The sequence below is a fragment of the Cuculus canorus genome, chromosome 4 (assembly GCF_017976375.1).
Source record: "Cuculus canorus isolate bCucCan1 chromosome 4, bCucCan1.pri, whole genome shotgun sequence".
Taxonomy (NCBI): domain Eukaryota; kingdom Metazoa; phylum Chordata; class Aves; order Cuculiformes; family Cuculidae; genus Cuculus; species Cuculus canorus.
Genome location: NC_071404.1, coordinates 63328576 through 63350736, shown reverse-complemented (window position 1 = coordinate 63350736; position 22161 = coordinate 63328576). Strand labels below are relative to the sequence as shown.

Here is a 22161-nt window from a genome sequence, read left to right as displayed (position 1 = left end):
ATGTTCTTGTGCCCGATTTCCCATGGGGTAGACAGGATACCTTTACAGACCTGTGATGTGTTATTGTTCTTCTTCTGCGAGCTTTGAGTCACACTTCGCTGCTAGTGCAAACATAACAGATGACTTGACTGTCACTTTCTCAGTGTAGTTTTTAGAACCACCTTCTGCTGTCTTCATCAAACTGAGAACTGTGTCAGCCTCTTAAATATTGTGAAGAATCTCCAACGATGCAAATACTGGGCAAATTCAGCAAATGTCAGTGAAAACCATAGAATTTACATAAACAGTTTATTTTATTTTATCCTCATCTCCTGGTTGTATTTAAATGAAAAGAAAGATAGTTTATGAATGTAAAAATCTCATTCCAGTCTTAGCAGACCATAGATGCAGAGATAGATGCCTTTGCAGAGTCATATGCATGGATCAAAAGGGTTAGGAACTGAGGCTGAACCTGGCCTCAGTAGAGGCCCCCTCTACTTAAACAAAGGTGAATGGATCTTACAATCCATAATTTTCTGTAGCCATTACTCCTTTTTCTCAAGAAAACTGTTTATTCATCCTGTATCTAGATTATTTCTCTCCATTACTGAGAATAATATAGAGAGGTGGTATGTAACACAAAGTCTAATACACTTTTCCAGTTTATGGCAGCAAATAACAATTGTTATCTTTAGTACTTCTTTTGAGGAAGTGATATATAAGCAAGCAAGGTTTGTAGAGTAAAGAATAAAGACTGAGGTAGCAGCCCCTAGAGATACAAGCCGAGTACAATGCTGAGAAAGGAATAATGGCTAGATGTGATCTGAGTATGCTGCAATTAATGCTCAAAACCTGTTCCTATTGCATATACATGTTTAAGATAATGCATCTCATAAGTGTCAACATCTAGGCATCAAGGTCTTGGGATTTTTTTCTCCTTTTGAACAATTTCTACCATCAAACTCTGGTTCCTGACAAGCCTTACCACATCAGTGTGTTATCATATCCCTGCTGCTTCAAACACTGAAGATTTGTTACAGAAACCATGTGAAGGCAATATAGCCAGCTCAGTTACAACTGGATTTCTGTTGAGAGGAGGGGAAGGGAGAAGAGGGAAGGAGAGGAGAATATTACAGTTGGAAAGGACCTACAGTGACCATCTAGTCCAACTGCCTGACCACTTGAGGGCTTACTAAAAGTTAAAGCATGTTATTAAGTGCATTGTCCAAATGCCTCTTAAACACTGACAGGCTTGGGGCATTGACCACCTCTCTAGGAAGCCTGTTCCAGTGTTTGACCACCAGCAGGTTGCCCTCTTGGCTGCAAGGGCACTGCTGACTCATGTTGACATGCTGACTGATAATATACCCTGCTGTTAACCAGCACACCCAGGCCACTTTCTGCAGGACTGCTATCGAAGCACTTCTCTTCCAATTTATGCTTGTGCCTGGCGTTACTCCATCCTAAGTGAAGAATCAGGCATTTTCACTTGTTAAATTTCATCCCATTAATCATAGCCCAATGCTCAAATCTGTCTAGATCCTTCTGCAAGGCCTCTTGTCCCTGAAGAAAGTCAACAGCACCTCCTAGTTTGGTATTATCAGCAAACTTGCTAATGGTGTGTTCAAGTCCTACATCCAGATTGTTGATAAATACATTGAGCAGGACTGGCCCTAGAACCGAACCGTAAGAAACACTGCTGGTGACTGGTCACCAGCCAGATGTATCCTCATTCACTGCATCCCTTTCAGCTCTGTCCTTCAGTCACTTCTTCATCCAGTGTACTGTGAACCTGCTTATCCCACAGCTGGACAGCTTGTCCAGAGGGATGCTGTGAGGGACAGTAGCAAAAACCTTATTAAAATCCAGAACAACTACATCCGCTGCGTTCCCTTTATCCAGTAGGTGTGTGACCTTGTCACAGAGGGGTATCACACTAGTTAAACAGGACTTTCCTGTTGCGAACCCATGTAGACTCTGCCTGATAATTGCATTATTCTTTAAATGCGTTTCAGTACTACTCAGTATAATCTCCTTAATTTTTCCAGGAATTTGGGTTAGACTGAGAAGTGTGTAGCTCCCTGTGTCTTCGTTCGCATCCTTTGTGTAAATGGTAGTAACGTTGGCCAGCTTCCAGTCAGCAGGGACTTCCCCAGATCCCTAAGACCTCTGGTAGAAAATGAAGAGGGGTCCTGCCAGAATGTCCACTAGCTCCTTTTGTACTCTGACATGAATCTCATTTGGTCCCTTGGACTTGTGAACATTTAGCTGATACAGCTGGTTCCGTACAATTTCTGAATCCATATATGGAAAGTAACTGTTCCCACGCTTGTAGTCCTATGACTCGGAGGACAAGGCAGCCCAAGGTTTTTCAGGATTATTAAAGACTGAGGCAAAAAAACACATTGAATATCTCTCCTTTTTCTTCATCCCTATTAGTCAGATGAACATCTTCAACAAGCATTGGTCCAATGTTTTCTTTATACCTCCTCTTGCTATTAACATACTTTAAAAAGTGCTTCTTGTTATCTGAAACAACACTGGCCAGTTTCACGTCTAATTGAGCTTTGGCCTTTTGTGTCTTCTGCCTGCGTATACAAACCATGTCTCTGTAATCTTCCTATGAAGCCTGACCTTGCTTCCAGACAATTTCTTTTTCTTCTTGAGCTATTTGAGGAGTTCTCTCTTCAGCCAAGTGGGTCATCTTCCCTGCTTGACTTATGACACAGTGGGATTGTCTGCTCCTGTGTTTCTGAAAGGTGGTTCTTAGAGACTGACCTTTCTTCTTCTTCAATTCTTAAAGCGATTGTGGACTCCTAAGCCCTCAAAAGCAGATTACCAGTGTATTCTGCTAAATAGCTCCCTGAATAGCTCTAACTTTGCTGTCTTGAAACCCAGCATAGGAACCCTGCTGTCCTTTTTCCTCATTATGCCAAAAATTCTAGACTCGACCATTTTATGCTCACTGTGACCAAGACAGCCATCTAGCTTTAACATCCCCAACAAATCTGCTCTATTCACAAATAGCAAGTCTAGTTGGCTTACTGAGTACTGGTGACAAGAAGTTATCAAATTTCAAGAATTTCCAAGACCTGCTCATCAGAGCAGTATGATATTCCCAGTTGATGTCTGGGAAGTTGAAATCTCCCATGAAGACAAGGGCTACTGATCCAGAAATTTCTTCTAATTGCCTGTAGAATAATTCATCAGTGCTTGCATAATGGCTGGGTGATTGGTAGTAGATGCCCACTACAAAAACTCCTATGTTTTCCGTCCCCCTGATCCTCACCCAAAAGCTCCCAACCACATCATCACTAACTATAAGGGTTGTACAATCAAAGTTCTCCATTACATGTATTGCAGCACCTCCACCTCTCCTGCCCTACCTATCCCTCCTGAACAGCCTGTAGCCCTTCATCCTAGCACTCCGATTGTGGAGCTTATTCCACAAGTCTCACTAATACCAATTGTATCATAGACCTGAGAGCTGAGCAACGCTTCCAGTTCATCCTGTTTGTTTCTCTTACTGTATATGTCATTGTACAAGCATTTCTGATATGCTCCTGGAGCCCTTTGTCCTTGCAGGAGCATTGCAAATGTTCCCACTTAGCATTTGCTACCCTGGGACAATGCTGTGCCAACCCTTGGATTACCTACAGCTCTCTCAGTCAGCCCCACCAGCTTACACTAAAAGATGCATTTTCCGCATCCTATCAGGTGGTTCCTGTTAGGCTCCGTCATACATTGTCTCTTGAAGGTTCTTCCATGGTTTAAAATTCTCAAATTTGGGTGCTGACACCAAATTAATTATGTTTCATAGTATTTTCCCATGCACCCTGAAACTGGCCACACATCCTTTTAATCTATAGAGTGAACAACATTCGTGAACAATAGCAGATTAAAAGTATAAAATAACGTAATTATTTTCAGGGATAGTGATTTTGCATTTTAGAAATCACTTAAGTTCCACTGAAAATGGGCAAGGGTTGCTAAGTCACTTGGATTTCAAAATGACATCTGTGCTTTTTTGGAATGAGGACTGGACTAGAAAAACAACCTTCCAATTATTTCTTTTAAAAGGAAAAATTAAACTTGAAAATCTAGTTTTATATGTGATCCAATCTTTATATTTAGTGAAGCATTATTAAATTAATTTTATATAAACCATGCAATAGTTTATTAATAATAACAATGAGAGAGGAAATGCCAATGATAAATTCTTGTGTTTTAATTCATATTAATTATTATACTTAATTTCTAATAGCGTTGTGCTTAGGAACCTTAGTTGAGCAGCCAGGATCCGATTATACCAGCTGTTCTTCAAAAAGAATAAGATGGTCTCTTTTGTCAAGGGTGCCTATATGTCTGTATATAAACACATGAGTCAACAGATGGACAGTGACAGCTAGACGGAAGAATACCAGAAACCTGTCAGACTCGTGTATGATAGGCAGTGGTGTTACCACACAAATTATGTGGATGATATCCAGGATTTTTTCTCAGGTGCTATCGTAAAGGATATTTGCAAGAGGGATTTGAAGTTGGTTGATGAATTGGCTTTGTGCATGTTAACTCCTCTTTATCTACAGGATAACTGCCAAAGGTTTATTAAGTGGGTTTTGCTGATCAGTTGTTTGCAGGCTTTCAGATAATGCACTTAATTTAGTGTAACACAAAAATTGTGATTCTGAATTACACATTGTATTCGTGGTAGATTTTACATCAGGTCTGTAATACAAGAGGATGGCACTTCACAGATGCCATTTAGATAACACTTGTATCTAAAGACCAGATCAGGTTGTAACTATGACAACCTAGCAGATACAGCTGCACTTTCAGAGCAGATATTCTTTACTGCGTTTTTTTCGATAGTGGATAAATTGAATGTGAAACATTAATTCAGTTCCTTTAAGGTACTAATTTTGACTATTTGCGTGTAATGCCAAAAGTATACTGAAAATTAACCTGGAAGTTTAAAACCATGCCTGATTTCTGCTTTTGTATATGCTTCTGGTGGTTTTTGGCATACATGCTGGTGGTGTTCTGATGCACGCTGGATTCTGTAGGTACTGCCACAACAATACTAGCAACAGGGTCTTATGGCGTTTTCCTGTGATTTTTAAATCATCATTAATATAAGTAGTAATGAGTTCTTTGTTTGGAAAAAAAAGGATAACTAATTTGTGATCTCATTTTTTTCCCCTTTTGATGAAATTTAATTGCTTAAAGGGATGAAAGGCAAACAAGAGCTCCTTTTAGTGAGAGTTTTTACTGAAAACAGTAATCCTTTTTACTTCGTATATAAACACCCTCAAATGCTGTGGGGTTTTTGATGAGTCCTATAGAATTCAATAGAAGACACTAAAAAAATAAAGAATGAAATACAAAAAGATCAACATTAGTGCCTAATAAATTCTGCTGGATTTTAGACTAGTCTTTAATAAACTATGGGGTTTTAGCTCCCAAATTCAAATTATTGAATTTTTCTACTAGGTTATCAATCTTTCTTCTGCTCACTTACACATAAATGTATATCTTTAAAGCTTACCAGCTGAACAAAGCTATGTGGAAGGCTCAAGACAAATGTTGCATGTTGCATTAAAGAAGTGGCAGAGTTGTGCCAGGTCACAGAAGAATGAATTGCAGATGGAGACTGGGATTAATACATAAAGTGAGCTTGTGGTAAGGTTGTGGTAGTCAGGGAAACAGCAGGCACAAATGCTGCTGAGAAAACAAGCACAATCAAGTCTGTTCTGCGAATTTTCTGTCAGCAACCTCCATGGGTCAAGGCATTCTGTTATGATGATGTATATGCTTATAGATAAAGCCATAATTTGTTGACCAGTTTCTAATTAATGGTTCTCATATTTCTATTGCTAGATCCACAGGAAAGGAGTTTGCACTGAAGATCATAGACAAGGCTAAATGCTGTGGAAAGGTAGCGTACAACAATTAGCATGTATAAGAGAAATAGGAGAAACAGCACTAGCAGCTGCTCATTAGTCATAAATGGTGGGTGTGTTCAGGTTTTCTGACTATTTTCAGTATATCTGTTTAACAGGATCACAGTGTGTCCAAGAAGCAAATAATAGAAGTAGTGAGTGTTAGTCTACTAGATAATAGAGTAAAAACCAAACAGTCATCCATTTTATTGGGTTAACAAAGGAAATGCTAGTAGGTGTCCAAAATATATTTAGAAAGATTTTGATCTGCAAAATTTGAGAGAGGAAATTTGCAGCTATAAATGTATTTACATAATTCCTATCTCTCTCTGCCTCTTTTTTTTATCTTTTTATGGCTCTACATCCTCTTTTTTTTAAAATGCAGATAAAGGATTTGGAAATAAATTTTTGTAACCATTTATTTCTGTTTGATTAGTTTCATCATCCTGTGTAACAAAGATCTCTTAACAAATAAGTTCCTTAAGCTTTCTTCAAGCTCAAAAAAAAAAAGTCCGAAACTGTCTCTCCAGCAGAACAGCATGTTACATAATTGAAGCAAATATCTCTGAGAGCATCAGACCTCTTCACCTTCCTCCCAAGTACAGAGATTTTTAGAAATGGAAGAAAAAGCCCCCCCAACCTGCAGCTAAGAATCTAGACTAGGTGTTGGAATAGATAAGGACAAATAAAATATTTCTCTTCTTACTTCGTTGCAGTACCTTAAAAACAAAGTGCTCTTGAGGAACTTAGGAATCAAATGAATCATAGTCCAGTGTTAGCTAAAAGAACACTGAGGGCACAGTATTAATTGGAAAACAAATTCTGTATTAAAGTCTCTTAGAGTAAGAAATATGCCATTTTCTCAAGGATGACTGACAAGATGGACTTCTTGATGCAAATACCTATTTCGTTATATTTACACTGAAATTATTCTGGAGGTAGCTTTACGATCGAGTGATGCTTTTAATTCAAAGTTACTCTTTTTGTCAAATACGTAGAGTGACTGCTCTGAAGTTTAATTCAGAGCTCCAAATGCTGAATGTGACCTTGTAGGAAGATGTAGCAAATCTATGTGACATTCTTTGTATGGTGAGGAGCTGTGTATTACTGTACACTAACATGTTACGGGCTGTGATGACTTGCTTTAAGCAGAGGTCCTCAAACAGAAATGTTTTATCTGTGCAGATTTTAAATTGTGTATTAGGTGCTGGGAGATGGGTGTTCCTACCTCTCCATCACTTTATCTCATAGTCTCTAGGTTTATATAAGAGAAAGCTTAGAAAGGAATCTTAAAATTGTATAATCACAGGAAAAACTGCTAGAATTGCCTTTTTGAGATTAAAATGTTGGCATTTCTTTGGCTGTGGGAAGGGTGACCCAGTGTGTTTCACTGCAAAAGAAAATTTTGGGGTAATGTGTACAGCTTACAAGTTTAAATGTTTTTTATTACTTGTCCGAGTCATCTGCTTAAGTATCATAAATTGGAATGGTCTAGAGATAAGCAATCCATTTTATACAGCAGAGTTAAGACATATTTTCTGTTTATTGTTCTCACTGCTTTGAAACAAACAAATGAAAAAAAATCAACCTTGTGGATGCATACGGGTCTACTTTGAAAGGACTTGTGTCTGTATACTAGATGCAGATGTATGTGTACGTACAAGCAAAGAACTGTTGTTAAGAAGATGGTTATACCTCTTAAAGCAGTGGCAGAACTGTCCAGGAAGAATTCCAACAAAGAAAATTAAATTTTGCTACAGATTAGTGCTTCCTCACTCCGTTTCATGTGCCAACATAATCTCTGCCTTAAAAATGCCTATCATGACTTTTATGTTGCTCACTGTTCTTTAGCAGTTTACCTTGGATGTCCTAAAACTTCAATCCAGTTGACTAATGTTAATTATACAATAATTTCTCTGTAAATAAATTGTATTAATGTAGACTGAAAGCTGTATTGCACTACCCAGAAGAACGTTATAAGTTTGAGAATTATTACTTTTTTACATGACAAAATATAGCAAAAATAGTGCGGTGCTTGAAATTAACTAACTAGGTATTAGTATTTTGAGGGCAGGTTTTAAAACAGTAGCTCAATAACATTTTAGAGCGTTTTTAAATAAACAATAATATTTTTATAAATAAGCATTACTTATGCATGAGCTTTATTTAAAGCAATTAACAATTTAGTCAAGTGAAACAAAGCAAGCACAGGTAACACTATTGTGCCTTAGTTGTAATTAATAGATGTAATAAATTTAGAATGTTGTCTGTTCTTTAGGTAAAAAAAAACTATAATGAAAATTTTAGGTTTTGCTTGGACTTTTAATGCTAGTTTTGAATTCACAGGCTTCCATCCATAACGCTTGGTATGCTGTAGCTCCTCACTTTTGTGTGTTGATTAGATTCAGCATTGTGTTTAATAAAATTGCTTCATGTTTGTTTGGTTTTTTTCTCCAGAGCACTTTGCTTGGAGCAGACATATGTTTGCTCAGAATGACAATTGATGCTCTTTCAAACTGAATTTCAAAGGTGTGACTGTTTAACCAATATATGCCGCACCATACTCACAAAATGAGATGCACACATGGCATGTGATTTCTGAGTTAGCCACATAAAGCTTTGGTAAAAACACAATGCATCCGTAAATAACCCTGGAAATAGAAGGCGAAAGAGTGTAAGATCTTCAGTCACTGCCTATGCACAATGGATCACATCTACTTCTACTGCTCTGCTCACAAATAAATGCATGAACTGCTTGCCACTAATCAGTGGATTAAACATGAATAAGTTCCAAGCCCAGGGACACGTATTTGTTATTGGGCAAAGCATAAGGAAACTAGTGTTTTATGCAAGCATTGTTACTTACTTTGCAGTGAACCTAATTACAATATCTGTATTCCAGTATTTATAAAGGAAAGTGGAAATCGTTCTTCATGTGAAAAGGGCATGTAATTTGCTTCACTCTTCTGTGCTAACCAAGTGCTAAGATGTTCTAGAAAACAGAATATTCTGAAGCTAATTTGTTCTTGAAACCCATTACTTCCTCAAAAACATAGGGAAGGGGAAATTAAACTCAATCTGTGTGATGTTAAGCTGTTGGAGCAACAACAACCTAACTGAGCTATTACATATCTTGCAGATTGTAAATCTGAACATACATGTAAAATGAACTTAAATCCGTAACGAAAGCAGTTATAATATTCTTCCTTTGTATAATCTACAGCTTTTTAAAAAAATAAAGCTCTTGAAAATAAGTCTTAGGTAATCTGTCCTTGAGTAGCCTATGCTAAATGAGAGGTGAAGGCTGGAGAGGATCAAATGCATGTTAACTACTGATGGGGGTGGCAGGTTTCAGTGATCCAGCTCAGAGGCGGGGGGAAGGGAGGTCTGAACTGAATTTCACCTCATAATACCCACAATAAGAATATAGTCCACACTTCCTAAATTGCTGTCATGTTCTGGCATCTTTTGCCAGATACACACCATTGGTTACGCGCATGGAATACTGCATGTTAAATTGAATTTGGTCAATGATGAAGTACAGTTGGGCTAAAATACAAGTTAAAATCCAACATCTGACAATAACAGTCTACTGTATAAATTAAACAGTAGAAAAGGTGCTCACTGGTCAAGAGGTGAGCTGGTTAAAAGAAAAGTGAATTGACAGTTTCATGACTATTCAGCCTAACTTCCGTCCTCTTTTCTGAACAGGAACACCTGATTGAAAATGAAGTGTCTATTCTGCGTCGAGTGAAGCACCCAAATATCATTATGCTTATAGAGGAAATGGACACTCCAACAGAACTCTATTTGGTAATGGAGCTGGTCAAGGTAAGACTAAGGAAACTTTTTAAAAATATCTTCTTTGTGTTAATATAAGATCTGAGAAGTATCTAGAGGTACTAAGATCTTGGGAGATATAATCAGATAAGATTTCAGTGGCAACCTGCTTTTTTAATCATGTAAATAGTCTTGTCAGTCAGTTATATTAAAGGAATTTGTTTCTTCAGTTGTAATTAGACTATTTACAGAGATTTGAGGTAATTCTGCACTGTGCCGTCTAGAAAGAGGTGGACAGTCGTTTTTATATCATGTTTACAATATGCGAGCGTTAATAGTGATATGCATTTACTGACAGAATGCTTGCATTTATTTCACTAATATCTTTATTTAATCATTTGCTTTAAAGAATATCTCTCTTTGATGAACTTATCATAATAAACAGTGGGTACAACAAATAGTTTAAACCAGTGGTTATGGTCTAGCAAAATTAAAACTCAAAAAATCTCACCTCACATTCATTCATTCACCTTATTTCCAGTTCACCAGAAAATAGATGCTACTTTTGCTCATGTACAGAGAAAACAAAAACCTGCATTTTGCTGTCACCTTGTGAACCAAACGCACAAGTTGTATTACATTTTAGCCATACGCTCTTGTATGTATTCTGTACGTACACAGCAACAACGCACACTGGCTTGATTGGCATGTCGGATACAAATAATATATATTGTCATAATCCCTTTTTATTTCTGTCTGAAACATTGTTAGATTTAATAGTCTGCTCTAGAATGGTTGCCAGCCTGGGAAACCTCTAAAAGAAGTCTGCAGTTGTTGAATTCATAATTTCTGTAGCCTACCCATTTCTCTTCCTTTTCTAGAGTTATTTTTATATAGTAGGGGCTTTTCCTGGTTTAAAACAGTATATTTTTAATATTTTAATACACCACTATCTTGGCCTGTATTTCCTGAATTGCTGCTGCTTTTCCATGTGTATCGAAATGCTTGGAATGCCACCCACAGCTCAGACAGATCACTCCTACAGATATATCCAGGGTAACCATCATGGAGACACCCACCTAAAATTTGTTGCAATGACTGGTGATGCTGCATCAGTAACTCGCTTACACGTTGTTATGTATTCCAAGAGGAACAGGGTAGCCATAATCAGAGACTGCACAGCTGGCACATTCAGAAATCACCTGTAGGTTCTGCATTTTGGTGTATCAAAGGATCATTTAGGTTGGAAATGAACATGCTTGTCCTCTTCATCTATTTTTATTTGATATTTCTGCAATATATACAGAAATTCCAGTTTGCAGTTTGTTACATTAGGCTTTTTATTATTGGGCTAATTTCTATAATTATGGGCTTTACTCAAAATCAGGGCTGTTTTTTGTGGTGTAAAGGTACTATAAGATGAAGGAAAGGGAAACTGTATGCCTGTTATGTGTTGGTAATATAAATGAGTGATCAAAGCTAGCAAGATCAATAGAATCAAATCAAGACAGAGAAGAGCTGTAATTTGCCCAAGCTCAGACTCCAGAAGCTTGGTCTACAGTTGAGAATCAACGTAGGCAACCCAAGTCCCAGTCTAGTATCTTAATGACAAGATCATCTTTCTGCAAAATAATTTTTTTAGTTGTTTAACAGGCATTTTGTAAAGGAAGATTTTACAGAGCTGTTTTATGCCATGTCATCATCGTAATTGTTTTTCATATAATGATCTTTCCATTATTTTAGGGAGGAGATCTATTTGACGCTATCACTTCTTCTACAAAATATACAGAGCGAGATGGGAGTGCAATGGTCTACAATCTAGCCAGTGCACTCAAATACCTTCATGGTCTCAGCATTGTGCACAGAGATATCAAGCCTGAAAATCTCCTGGTATGTCCCATTTATTTTCTTATATTTTCTCTTACTTTATTCTCATTAATGCGAATGCTTGTCTATAAATGTCAAGGAGCTGAGCAGAGAACAACAGGAATATCAATTTAGAATAAGTATGTAGGAAATAAATCTTCTGCCATGAGATAGCAATCACCGTAGCCCAAGTGAGCTGTGCTCAAACCTGTCCTTAGACCTATCTTTATTTACATTTTGATTGGCTGCCATTTGGATAAGCAGGATTATTATCTCAGAAAACAATGAATTTTAAAGCTATGCCAATGAATTATTCATTATAGTTTGCAAGTGGCAGAAAAGGTGGTCTGAGTGCCATTTCTTTGAATGATCATATGGTTATCTCAAGCATTATTTTTTTCTTTTTCTTTCATTGTGTTCTGACAACTACATCTGTCACTATAGGAACATCTTTCCAATGATTTACCAGTATTCTCACCATGAATTAACTCTGTACATGCATTTATTTTGTCCTAGGGGACTAACTACTTTTGTTTTCAGTAGACACAAAATAAATGTGTTGACAAGAATTACCATGAATTCTTCTGTGGTTGATCTGTTCTGGTTTTATTTACTCTTGCTATAACTGTCATATAATACTTCTCTGTCTATTCAAATTTAGCTTCTTTCATCAGCAAAATTACTAAAAACAAGTTGTGCTAGATTCTTTATGGGGCATTTGGCAAGATGCACTTTGGTCTATAAAGAAACCTAAACACTTCGCGGTCTATTTCACTAATTTCTCACTCCTGTGCTGAACTTGCCTAGATTAAGCTTAGGGAAGATATTTGCCTATGAAATATCCAGTGTGTTTACTGACCAGATTTATGATAAGTTAGTAAAAGATGTAATAAGTTATTAAAATCTGATCATACCTGCCAATCCCACTTTAAACTCTAGGTCCCAATCAAATGTAAGTACAGTATTATATTTTCCTTAACATATTTAAAACTTCTTAGCATTCTAGGATTGGATTTTCTTTCCACCTCTTTAGCCGCTTGAGGCTATATCATGATCTGACCTATATAACTGGCAGACAGTTCTATTGAACATCAGCTCTAGCTGCACTCTGGCGATCAATGGTCATACCATTTTTCTCTTCTTTGCCTACATGGCTGTGGAAGTTACCTATTTTTCCTATCTTCTTGATGTGATGATTATTATTTTACAAACAAATTAAAGGATTTAAAAAATGTAGATGTTCTCTTCCTCATTCTGTCATATTTATTTTGCTGATTCTAGGTGTGTGAATATCCAGATGGAACCAAGTCTTTGAAGCTAGGAGACTTCGGACTGGCAACTGTGGTTGAAGGACCTTTGTATACCGTCTGTGGTACACCCACATATGTGGCTCCAGAAATCATTGCAGAGACAGGGTGAGGGTCACTGACTAAGACACAAGTCTTGTATCCAGTTATTTTTGGCAGGTAACTCTTAAGTGTTGTAAGAACTAGAATGCTCTAATAGGGTGGTCCTCCATCTTTTTGTAACCAAATCACCTATGAGAAAACAGACATCATTCAGTTCCTCAAAGAGGTAAGGTTTCTTGCTCACTCCTCTCCAAGAATTAACCTTTGCCTCCTTACCATCTCGCTAGGCCCAGATCAGGTGTATTGGAATTTATTGGTTTGTGTTCCCTGCCTCACCTGACTATTTAGAGTCCATTGTAGAAGCCGTGGCAGCTGCTTGGAGAAAAACGGACAAGCAAAACAGTGTTCATGTTAGAAATGGAATAATTTATATTGGAAAAGACTCCATAGGTAACCTAGCATAAATCTGTTCTTGGAGCTGATCTAATTAGATCATGTCAATTCAAGTGATCTTGCTTGGGTGATGTGCTATTTAATAACTGATGGTTTCAAAAAAACAAAACCCAAAACCAGAAAACAAAACCAGAAAAAAAACCCACAAAAAATAATTTTGTAAAATAGACTTTCATAAGACATTGTCCTTTTAGACCTATTAGACCTCCATTCGATGCTAGCTGACTCTTGCCAGAGCTGCAACCATTCTGAATTTGGTCTTCCTAATGGAGGGAGGTTTGTTGTATTGTTTCAAGCATTGTTCAGTGCATTTGTCACATTGAGAAATATTTCACAGCTGCAGTGAGCTCAAAAGTCAAAGAGTCACATCTGCGTGTTTTAGACTTTGATAAGCTGAATCTACTGGATAGAAAAGAACAAGAAAAAAGACCTCTTTTTGACCTCTAGTGTTTTAATTTCTGTGCTTTAAAAGAAAAGCGCAGTTCTTTTTCCCTGTGCTACTCACTCAAGAGACTGGAGAATTGGTATCTTTCTTGTTGCTTAGCAACGCATAACCTTAGAGATAGTTACTTCAATATGGAGACTGAGAAAGTACATCCTTGTCTTTTATCATTAGTGATGCTGGATTGGGAAACCTTGATACTAAATTGAATCTAAGTATATTCAGAAGACCCTGGAGAGCCTCGAGGCTTATGAAAAAAAAAAATCCATTAAAAAGCACGTGTTAAGTAAAACAATGCTTAGATACGAAATACATGTCTGTATCATCAACAAATAACTTAGAACAGATTCTCAATATATTCATGTAAATTTAATCAGTTTTTTGATTGGAATGACTTTTTTTTTTTACATTCAGCACAAGTAACGCAGTCTTGTTTTCTTAGATACGGCTTAAAGGTGGATATTTGGGCTGCAGGTGTGATCACATACATACTGTTATGTGGATTTCCACCTTTTCGCAGGTAAGTGTCACTGTATGTCAAAGGGAAAAAAGAAAGAGCCAAATTCTTTCTGAGCAAGTCTTACCTGTCTCCCTGAAGAAGGCATCCTGGGGAAAAAAAATTGATTATATTGACAGATTTTCTTTACCTTTTTTTCTTTTTTTTTTAAAAAAAAAAAATGTTTTCACTTGTCCCTCTTGTCAGGTTTTGGGATCAATGTTATTTACATTTTTTATAAGGGAGCAACTGGCTAACTGCTGTGTGCATGGATATAGTGGTGTGAAGGCATAGCTTCTTTTCGTCTGCCATGTGTATCCCAGTTAGATGAACGTGTATACTTTGCCCTCTAGTGATTTTGTTTGGACACAGCAGATTCCTGGTTTGTAGTGTTGAGCATGAAGGTTAATGATAGGCTGAGGCGAAAGGAAGAATTTGCTTATGTTACATTTTTAACCTTGTGAATTGTTTTGGTAAGTGTCGTATGAGTGATAGAGTTTGCAGGCATGATTCTTGCTACTCAATGTCACAATATGTATGAGTTACTTAAAATGAAATGGTTATTCTTTGTGCCTCAGCAATTTTTTTTTGCCAGGGAATGAGAAGGAATTGGCACATTTTAATAGGGAATTCTCCTCCTAGTTTCTAGTTATTTCTGCACGGTCTGTTAATTTTTTGCAAAATACTTAGTTTTTAACTAAAAATCACCAGACCGAATACTTTGAAAAGAATACAATATAAACAATTTTCAATGGAAAAACTATCAACTAGTTTAGGTATTTGGTTTTTGAGTGTGGTTAGTTCATGTTTAAAACTAAAAACATGTTTTGAAAGATATAGCATACAAACAAATGCCAACTATTTTCACAGTGTTTCCTATGTTTTTGATACAAAAGTACTTATCCTTTCAATATCAGTAGCTTGCCACTACTCAGTAAACTAAATGTATAATGTGTTTTTCATATCTCTTCTTTAAAATTTGAAAATTCTGCTGTTGTGATAGATTAACAGAAAGGGCTCATTTCACTACATTTCTTCCCCATCACATGCTTTCTGTAGCAGGTCCTTTAGAACTGGGCTGGCAATTGACTTATTTTTTAACTACTTCCTGTTAACGTACTGTTCCTGTACGTTAGCTATGCATTCTCTATTCCAGTGAAAGTTCTTTTCACCGCAGTAAACTAGTTTCTCTGTTTTCATCACTCCTGATAGCATAACTATGGCAAACACCTGTGTAGCCATTATATGTTTGCAGTTTATGTATTTATAGTAGTTTATATAACATAATTTCTGTTCCATCCCCAAATCAAGTTAAAAATTGGCATGACAAGCTGACTTATTTCTCATGATCTTTTTCATTACTGCTGTTCTACAGTGAGAACAACCTTCAGGAAGACCTCTTTGATCAGATACTTGTTGGAAAGCTGGAATTTCCATCTCCCTACTGGGATAACATCACTGATTCAGCAAAGGTATTAATATGTTTTCCAACCTGTAACAGTGTTTCTGACAAGCCACTAAGAAGACTGTGCTCTGTTGGAATGGCAGAACAGAAGATTCAGAACAGACTCTTACCCACTCTTCCAACTGCTGTCCCCTTGTTGTTAGTTAGTTTAACAGTGCTTAATGAAAGCTCAGGGTTTGCAGGCAATCATGTTATTTTCTGAGTGAGTAAGCGTAGCAAAATGCCAGTTGCATTCAGTGGATGTCATCACGTGCTACTCAGTTTAATTAATGATGGACTGTTATAGCAGGTTCAGTGCTTCAGCTGTAAAATAAGAATCTCTTGAAAGACATGGACTGAATGCAGTTGACATAATTTGCTCTTATATATTACTTGAGCCAATTATTAGAACTTTTCAAGAGGTGCAGCCATCTTGAGTTGCCATTGCTAAATATTTCTGGTGTTGTCATTGCCATTTGCCTTTATAGTGATTGTGGCTGTAGGACAAAGGTTCTAACTTTTAAACCCTTCTTCTCAATCTAATTAAGTAATGTCCTCTGAATGATATCTGAGGACTCCAAGTAGCAAGTGGAGATTATTTGTTATCTAGCGAATGAGAAGTTGCATTTCCCAATGGCTGTTTATCCATTTTCCAGCATTTCCCATGCTCCAGTCATCTCACACTCTTCCAGGCATGCATTCTGAACAATCAGTCTTGGTACTAAATGTGACCTTTCACTTCAGACTTACACAGAGTGAATAACTTTGCTAGTTAGGAAACCTCTCAATTTAGTATGTTGTTGTCTGCTTGAAGATGCCATTTCCCACAGCAGAGATGATGCATGATATCCTTTAAATACTCCTGATAAGAATATGAAGACTGACAGTTTGAGGGCTATAAAAAGTTTTTCTAGAGAGGATTTGACTCCAAGCACATGAAGTTGTTCATTTAGGAAGGTAAATACTTGTCTTAATAGGCTTATAGAACCAGGAATTACACCAGTAAACTAGTTTGTTGCATAAGAAGGAACTTGAATGAATAAACAATTAAGTAAGTCTGGTTTGGGTTTTTAAAAAAATTTATTTTACTGACTTATTGTATCAATGGCCTGTTAAGGTTTATCGTATCTGTAGGCACCTTTAAAGGAAGACCCATGAAAGCATTTGATAAAGATAAAGACATCTGCTCTAGTGCCTCTAAAACATGATGAAGGCCAAAATTTTTTAATTAACCATGTAATTAGTAGAACGAACCATTTTTCCTCTTTCTATCTATCTGTTTTTTCCTGTACCAGGAGATCCTTAGGCTGATGAGATTAGTTAAATATCTTCTATACTGTTCTGGAGCAACACTGAAGAGAACATAGTTTGCAAATTATTTCAGCAGTTTCTTGAATTTCAGATGCAGTTTCTTGCCTCTGATATGTTTTCTTCACATACTTTTATTATGTGCATTTAAACTGTCCATAGAGGATCTCATCTGCATGAGTATAAAGAGAACAAACTGGAAAGTTATAGCTGATTTTTTTAACATTTACTTTTCATTTGGTTTCAAAAGAGTTGGTGAAACATGAATACAGTAAGGAAGGTGATAATAAACAAGCTGTGTCCGGCGTACTCTTCTACCTAAAGAGCAAATTTTTCATTCCACTAAAGTCACACTGATATCACTGGTTCTTCTGTCAGTGTAAGCTGGTTTTTCTTTTCACGTACATAGCAGGAAAATTGCACTGAGAACTTGGTGCAATAATGTTTTCCATTGTAGTATCCTTCCCCACTCAAAGTCTGCTGTTGTTTTTTTCTTTTTTTTTTTAACAAAGGAGTTAATTAGCCTGATGTTACATGTGAATGCTGAAGCCCGATATACAGCAGCACAGATCCTAAGCCATCCCTGGGTGTCAGTGAGTATATTACATTTTAGTTGTCTTTAATTTGATATTAAATTTGATATTAAATCTTTAAATCTAACCATTAAAGTGAGCTTTCAGAAGCAGCAATACCTGTCTGAACATTTACTTTGTACTAAAAAGCAGGAATTACCTAAGGATAATAGAAAATTTTTCTTTTACTTCGTTACATTGAAACATACTTTTGGTTTTTTCTTAACTTGAATACTGTGTTTATTCTTATACAGGATGATGCGTCCCAGGAGAATAATATGCAAGCTGAAGTGACAGGTAAACTGAAGCAGCACTTTAATAACACCCTACCCAAGCAAAATAACACATCTGCTGGGGTTTCTGTTATCATGGTAAGAGAAATGAACCTTTTTATACATTGATATTATACTTTGCGTATTTTCCCAACAGTGGGAATGTGTGGTGCAAGAATAGCAAAAGCAAAGCTAGAATAGTTTCTAATTCTAGTCTTTATTTATGTATAGCTTTGATTGTCTCGTCATTGCTTGAGAGCAACCAATTCTATCACACTGTGCTAGCTAAGCCATAAAAACAAGCTTTCAAACAGAAACATGTAAACACTAAGTAGTTGTATGTTGAAATGAAGCTTATTAACAACTCAAAACCTTTCATTGTAAAATTGTAACACTTTTATCCTACTGACCACCTAGTTAGTTAAGTATGCTCTGCCCCTCTGCCCGACCAATTATTGCTTAGTCTTAAGCATACTGTTGTTGAACACTATGCTTGCCAGGAAACCAGATTCCATTTCAGAAACTTTCTTCATAGTATTGAATGTTTACCACATTAATTTTGTCCCAAACTAACCCCTGTTATGTTTTTTTTCCTGTTCCCCAACGGGGAACTTTCTTTAAAGCAAACAAAGGAACCGAGATGACTTCTAGTTGAACTTTTATAAGCAGTAATTCCAGAAGGCAGAAGTGTGAATCATGGTAGAAGAAATGGAGTTTATTGTTATTGGTAGTCAGAACTGCATTTCTAATCGACCAGTCACTTTTGCAGAGAATATGCAACTGCTGCAGAGACTGAGCTACCCTTCGGTTCTTATTGTGGTCCATTCTTGTCTAATGCAAGGATGAACAGTGCACATCAAGAGTATCTTCAGTCACTAAAAGAAAAATAAAACTATCTATAGTAGTAACATAACAGTTATTTCCACCCCGACCCGTTACTATTAGCCTCTTGAAGTCTAGCCCACTTACGTTAACAAAGAATTGTTTTAATCATCTGAAAGTAAATACGTTCAAATATTGTTTCTACATACATATATGCTTTTGCAAATACACTTATGTGAACTAAGTAGGCCAAAGATTTAAAGGTCGAAAAATAGTAACATAAAAATAGAAGTGAGAGAAGTCAGAACGTGGATTTCAGATTCATGCTGTTGTCTACATTTCATTTGACAGTTTGACTTGACAGTTTGAGAGGGACTTCAGAGCTTCATTCTTTATACTGTTGAGACTATGGATAAGCCTGAAGCTGAAAACTGGTATAAAATGCATTATATGTAATAAGAGCAATTTTAATTCTAACTCTTAGCCCCTCTCCAACTTGCATGCCACTTAAGCCTGTCTCAGATCTCTGACACAGCGTAGCTTCTGGCTTCTTATTGGTGTGAGTTTTTTCTGATTCTGTTAGCTACTGACATTCCTTCAGCCAGGAAAGTACACCTTATTAAAACTTTTCATTTTCCATTTTCCTGCCTTATTTCCTTCAAACAGGTATGGAAGGATGTAAATGCATAATTTGTCTGAATGCAGCTCTCACTTATCGCTGAAGGGAAAAATAATTTGTTCAAAACACCATAATCTAATGAGGGTTTTGTCCCCAGTTTTGTTATTCTTGCCCTGGTTTGTCTAGAGCATTGAAATTTAGTTATTTTCATGTTAAGAAGTTCTTCATTTGTACTAGCACTCATTGCTTAAAAAAACATTCAGAATCAGACAAGCACAGTATTGTAATTCTCATGTATTGCAGTGCATTGCTATATCAGTCTACTTGCATATTTAATGGAATCCCTTTTAGCATCACTTCATTCAAATATAGTCACCTGGCCAATGCAGATAATACCACCATGTGGCAGATAAGTAAAACTGCACATACCTACTTCAGTGTTCTTACACAGGAGACTTCCTGCCCTAAAAGCATGTTGCTGTTAATTCACTACTGACTTTTTTTTTGTCAATTTAAAAATGTTCTGTAAATCTAAATTGTGTTGCAATTGTGTTAGTTCTGCTTAAAGTAAGTCTAGTTTCTGTCCCTTGCTTCCTTCCTTTTTCCTCCTTTCCCAATGCCTGCATTGCTTTCCTCTGAGTAGGTCCAAGGCAATGGTACGTACTAACGGCGATGCTTCATTTTGCTGCACAAAAAAAATAGATTTTCCATTTTTAACAAGAAAAAAAGGAGAAATAACTCAGCCAGTCTGAAGTGGAAAGAGCTTTACAATCACACAAAACCAGCAAAGGAAGATCTTCTAAGCACTTACATAAAAGGTTTCTGTATTACATGAAGCATTTTTTTAAATATTCTAAGCAAACACTGATATAACTAGCTATTTTTTTACTTCCTCAAGCATGTCTTGGTCTATTCACCTCGGAGTAATTTTGTGCATGTGTGTATCTAAGTATCCAGAATCAATTAGAAAAAGATGGGAATCCTATGAAGACAGAACAAAAAAAAAAAAAAAAACACCACTGAAACAAGCATTGTTTCCATTTAAAAGTAAAATTTTGTCACTTCAGCCTTTATGGTATCACAGAGCTAGTCGGAATGTAATCAGTCTTAAATTGATTAAAACCATCCTTAGCAGTGTTTTTAGTTAAACCTCCTCTTCAATCTTTAAAAAAAAAATCCTAAATTGCACAATGTAGATATGTGTTGCTCTGTGCAAGGTCTGACAATGATCAGAGGCTGCTGTGAGGGCAGCATGGGAGAAAATTGCTGTCAGTGTGAACTGAAAACATTTTATTTCCCTTTTAAGTAACTTATCCCACCACTGAAACAGCAAAAACGTGTTTATTCACAACTCTTCTTCCAGCAGGCAAAAGAGGAAATGCAGTCCTGTCAGCAAAAGAGCTACATTGATAATAATAAAACTACTGCATGTCATAGCTAATCTCAAAAGCCTTCGTACAGCTCAGCTAGTCATTTCCTTGCAAGCTCTGTTCGCAGAGTTGATTGTTAGTAGCAGAGAATTCAATTGTGTATTATTGAATTTTCTCCTTGTACCTGTATGCATGTAGAGTAATGTTGTGACTTGGGGGGAAAGGAAACAAATCCAACCCACGGAACACCCTAAATTCAAAATACTTTCTCTTTTCTTTTGCGAACTTTTATACTCAGTATTTTGGTCTGATGAAGCCTGGCAGCAAGAGCTTGGGGCGAGAAGGAGTATTATGAGTTGGCTTGCTACCTCCCCTGACCCAGCACACAGCCAGATTGTTACACAAAATGGAATTGTTTTTAGCAAGAGAGTCTGAGTGAGATTGATTCCAGAACAACCCAACATCCAAATACCTGCAAATTCTAGAAGCCCTCTGTTTGAGAAATCAGAGATACTAGTCCATCTGTCTTTGCTAAAATCTCTCAGGTAAAAGAGAGATTTTAATTCAGGTAACCTATAATGAAATAAGTCTTCACCACTTTTGGGAAAAGGAGGGTGAGTGGGTACCTTGGAAAAAGGAGGATAAGATAGTACCTTATTTCTGCTGCCTTTGATGACTGACTCTATAAACCACATCTGAAAATAACACATGCTAAATTTAACTGGTGTCAGAAAATTGTATCTAGAACTACATATTTTAGTGAACAGTGTATTAGACAAGCTCCACTAAAATACATACAAATTTTCACATTAGTAGAGCAAGTCCTTCTGAGCAATCAATAAAAAAAAGAAGTTGCTAAAGAAAAGGGAGAGCACTTGACCTTACTTTACAATTAGCACATTGCAGCTCAAAATATGAAATTCCATGTAACATCATTGTATAATACTTACACATATATATGCAGGGGCTGCCACAGTGGTGAAAGATGCATTTGCGCTCTGCTTCTCAGTTCGAGTATCACACATTTGAGGATTACCGTAGAAAGCCCAAGCTGTACATGACCAGAGTAAGTGTACTTTGCACCATTCTACATAACTGGATCAACTACAAAGAATACAATTAATATGTATTAACTTGAATCTGTATTACTGCTGGTACTTGAAGAAAAGTACTTTCTTCCAGAAAGTACATAGTTAAGCCAAGAAGTATATGGATTTGTAATGACCAGTATCAGTCTTTTAACTGTGAAACAAGACCGATTACACTCCCTTCAAGCATTAGAAAGCAGTTTTTACGTATATTTTTGACACAGGAACCTCTAGATTTCCCTCTTGATCACTTCAGGCATTCCACTAGCAATTAAACATTACACTGTCATTTAATATAACTTACTGTATCGTTCAGAGGGTAAGAAAATTGTTGGCTTCAACAGGCACACCACATACTC

The 22161-nt window shown here is 36.7% G+C and overlaps 1 protein-coding gene across 4 annotated transcripts in view; it reads left to right on the top strand.

Moving 5' to 3' along the window:
- Nucleotides 1-22161, top strand: part of DCLK2 (doublecortin like kinase 2) — an 83543-nt gene that overhangs the window by 59323 nt on the left and 2059 nt on the right. For 2 of the 4 annotated variants that reach the window (XR_008449660.1, XR_008449659.1), the window contains 9 exons: nt 5860-5917; nt 9633-9752; nt 11445-11591; nt 12849-12982; nt 14254-14331; nt 15683-15779; nt 17572-17652; nt 17886-18002; nt 19077-19159. Coding sequence is in view for 2 of the 4 variants with exons in the window: in XM_009568622.2 (XP_009566917.1) it covers nt 5860-5917; nt 9633-9752; nt 11445-11591; nt 12849-12982; nt 14254-14331; nt 15683-15779; nt 17572-17652; nt 17886-18002 (832 nt within the window). In the remaining 2 variants the exon portion in view is untranslated. The remainder of the gene's footprint in view (nt 1-5859; nt 5918-9632; nt 9753-11444; nt 11592-12848; nt 12983-14253; nt 14332-15682; nt 15780-17571; nt 17653-17885; nt 18003-19076; nt 19160-22161) is intronic. The other 2 variants (XM_009568622.2, XM_054065429.1) reach the window with 1 other exon arrangement.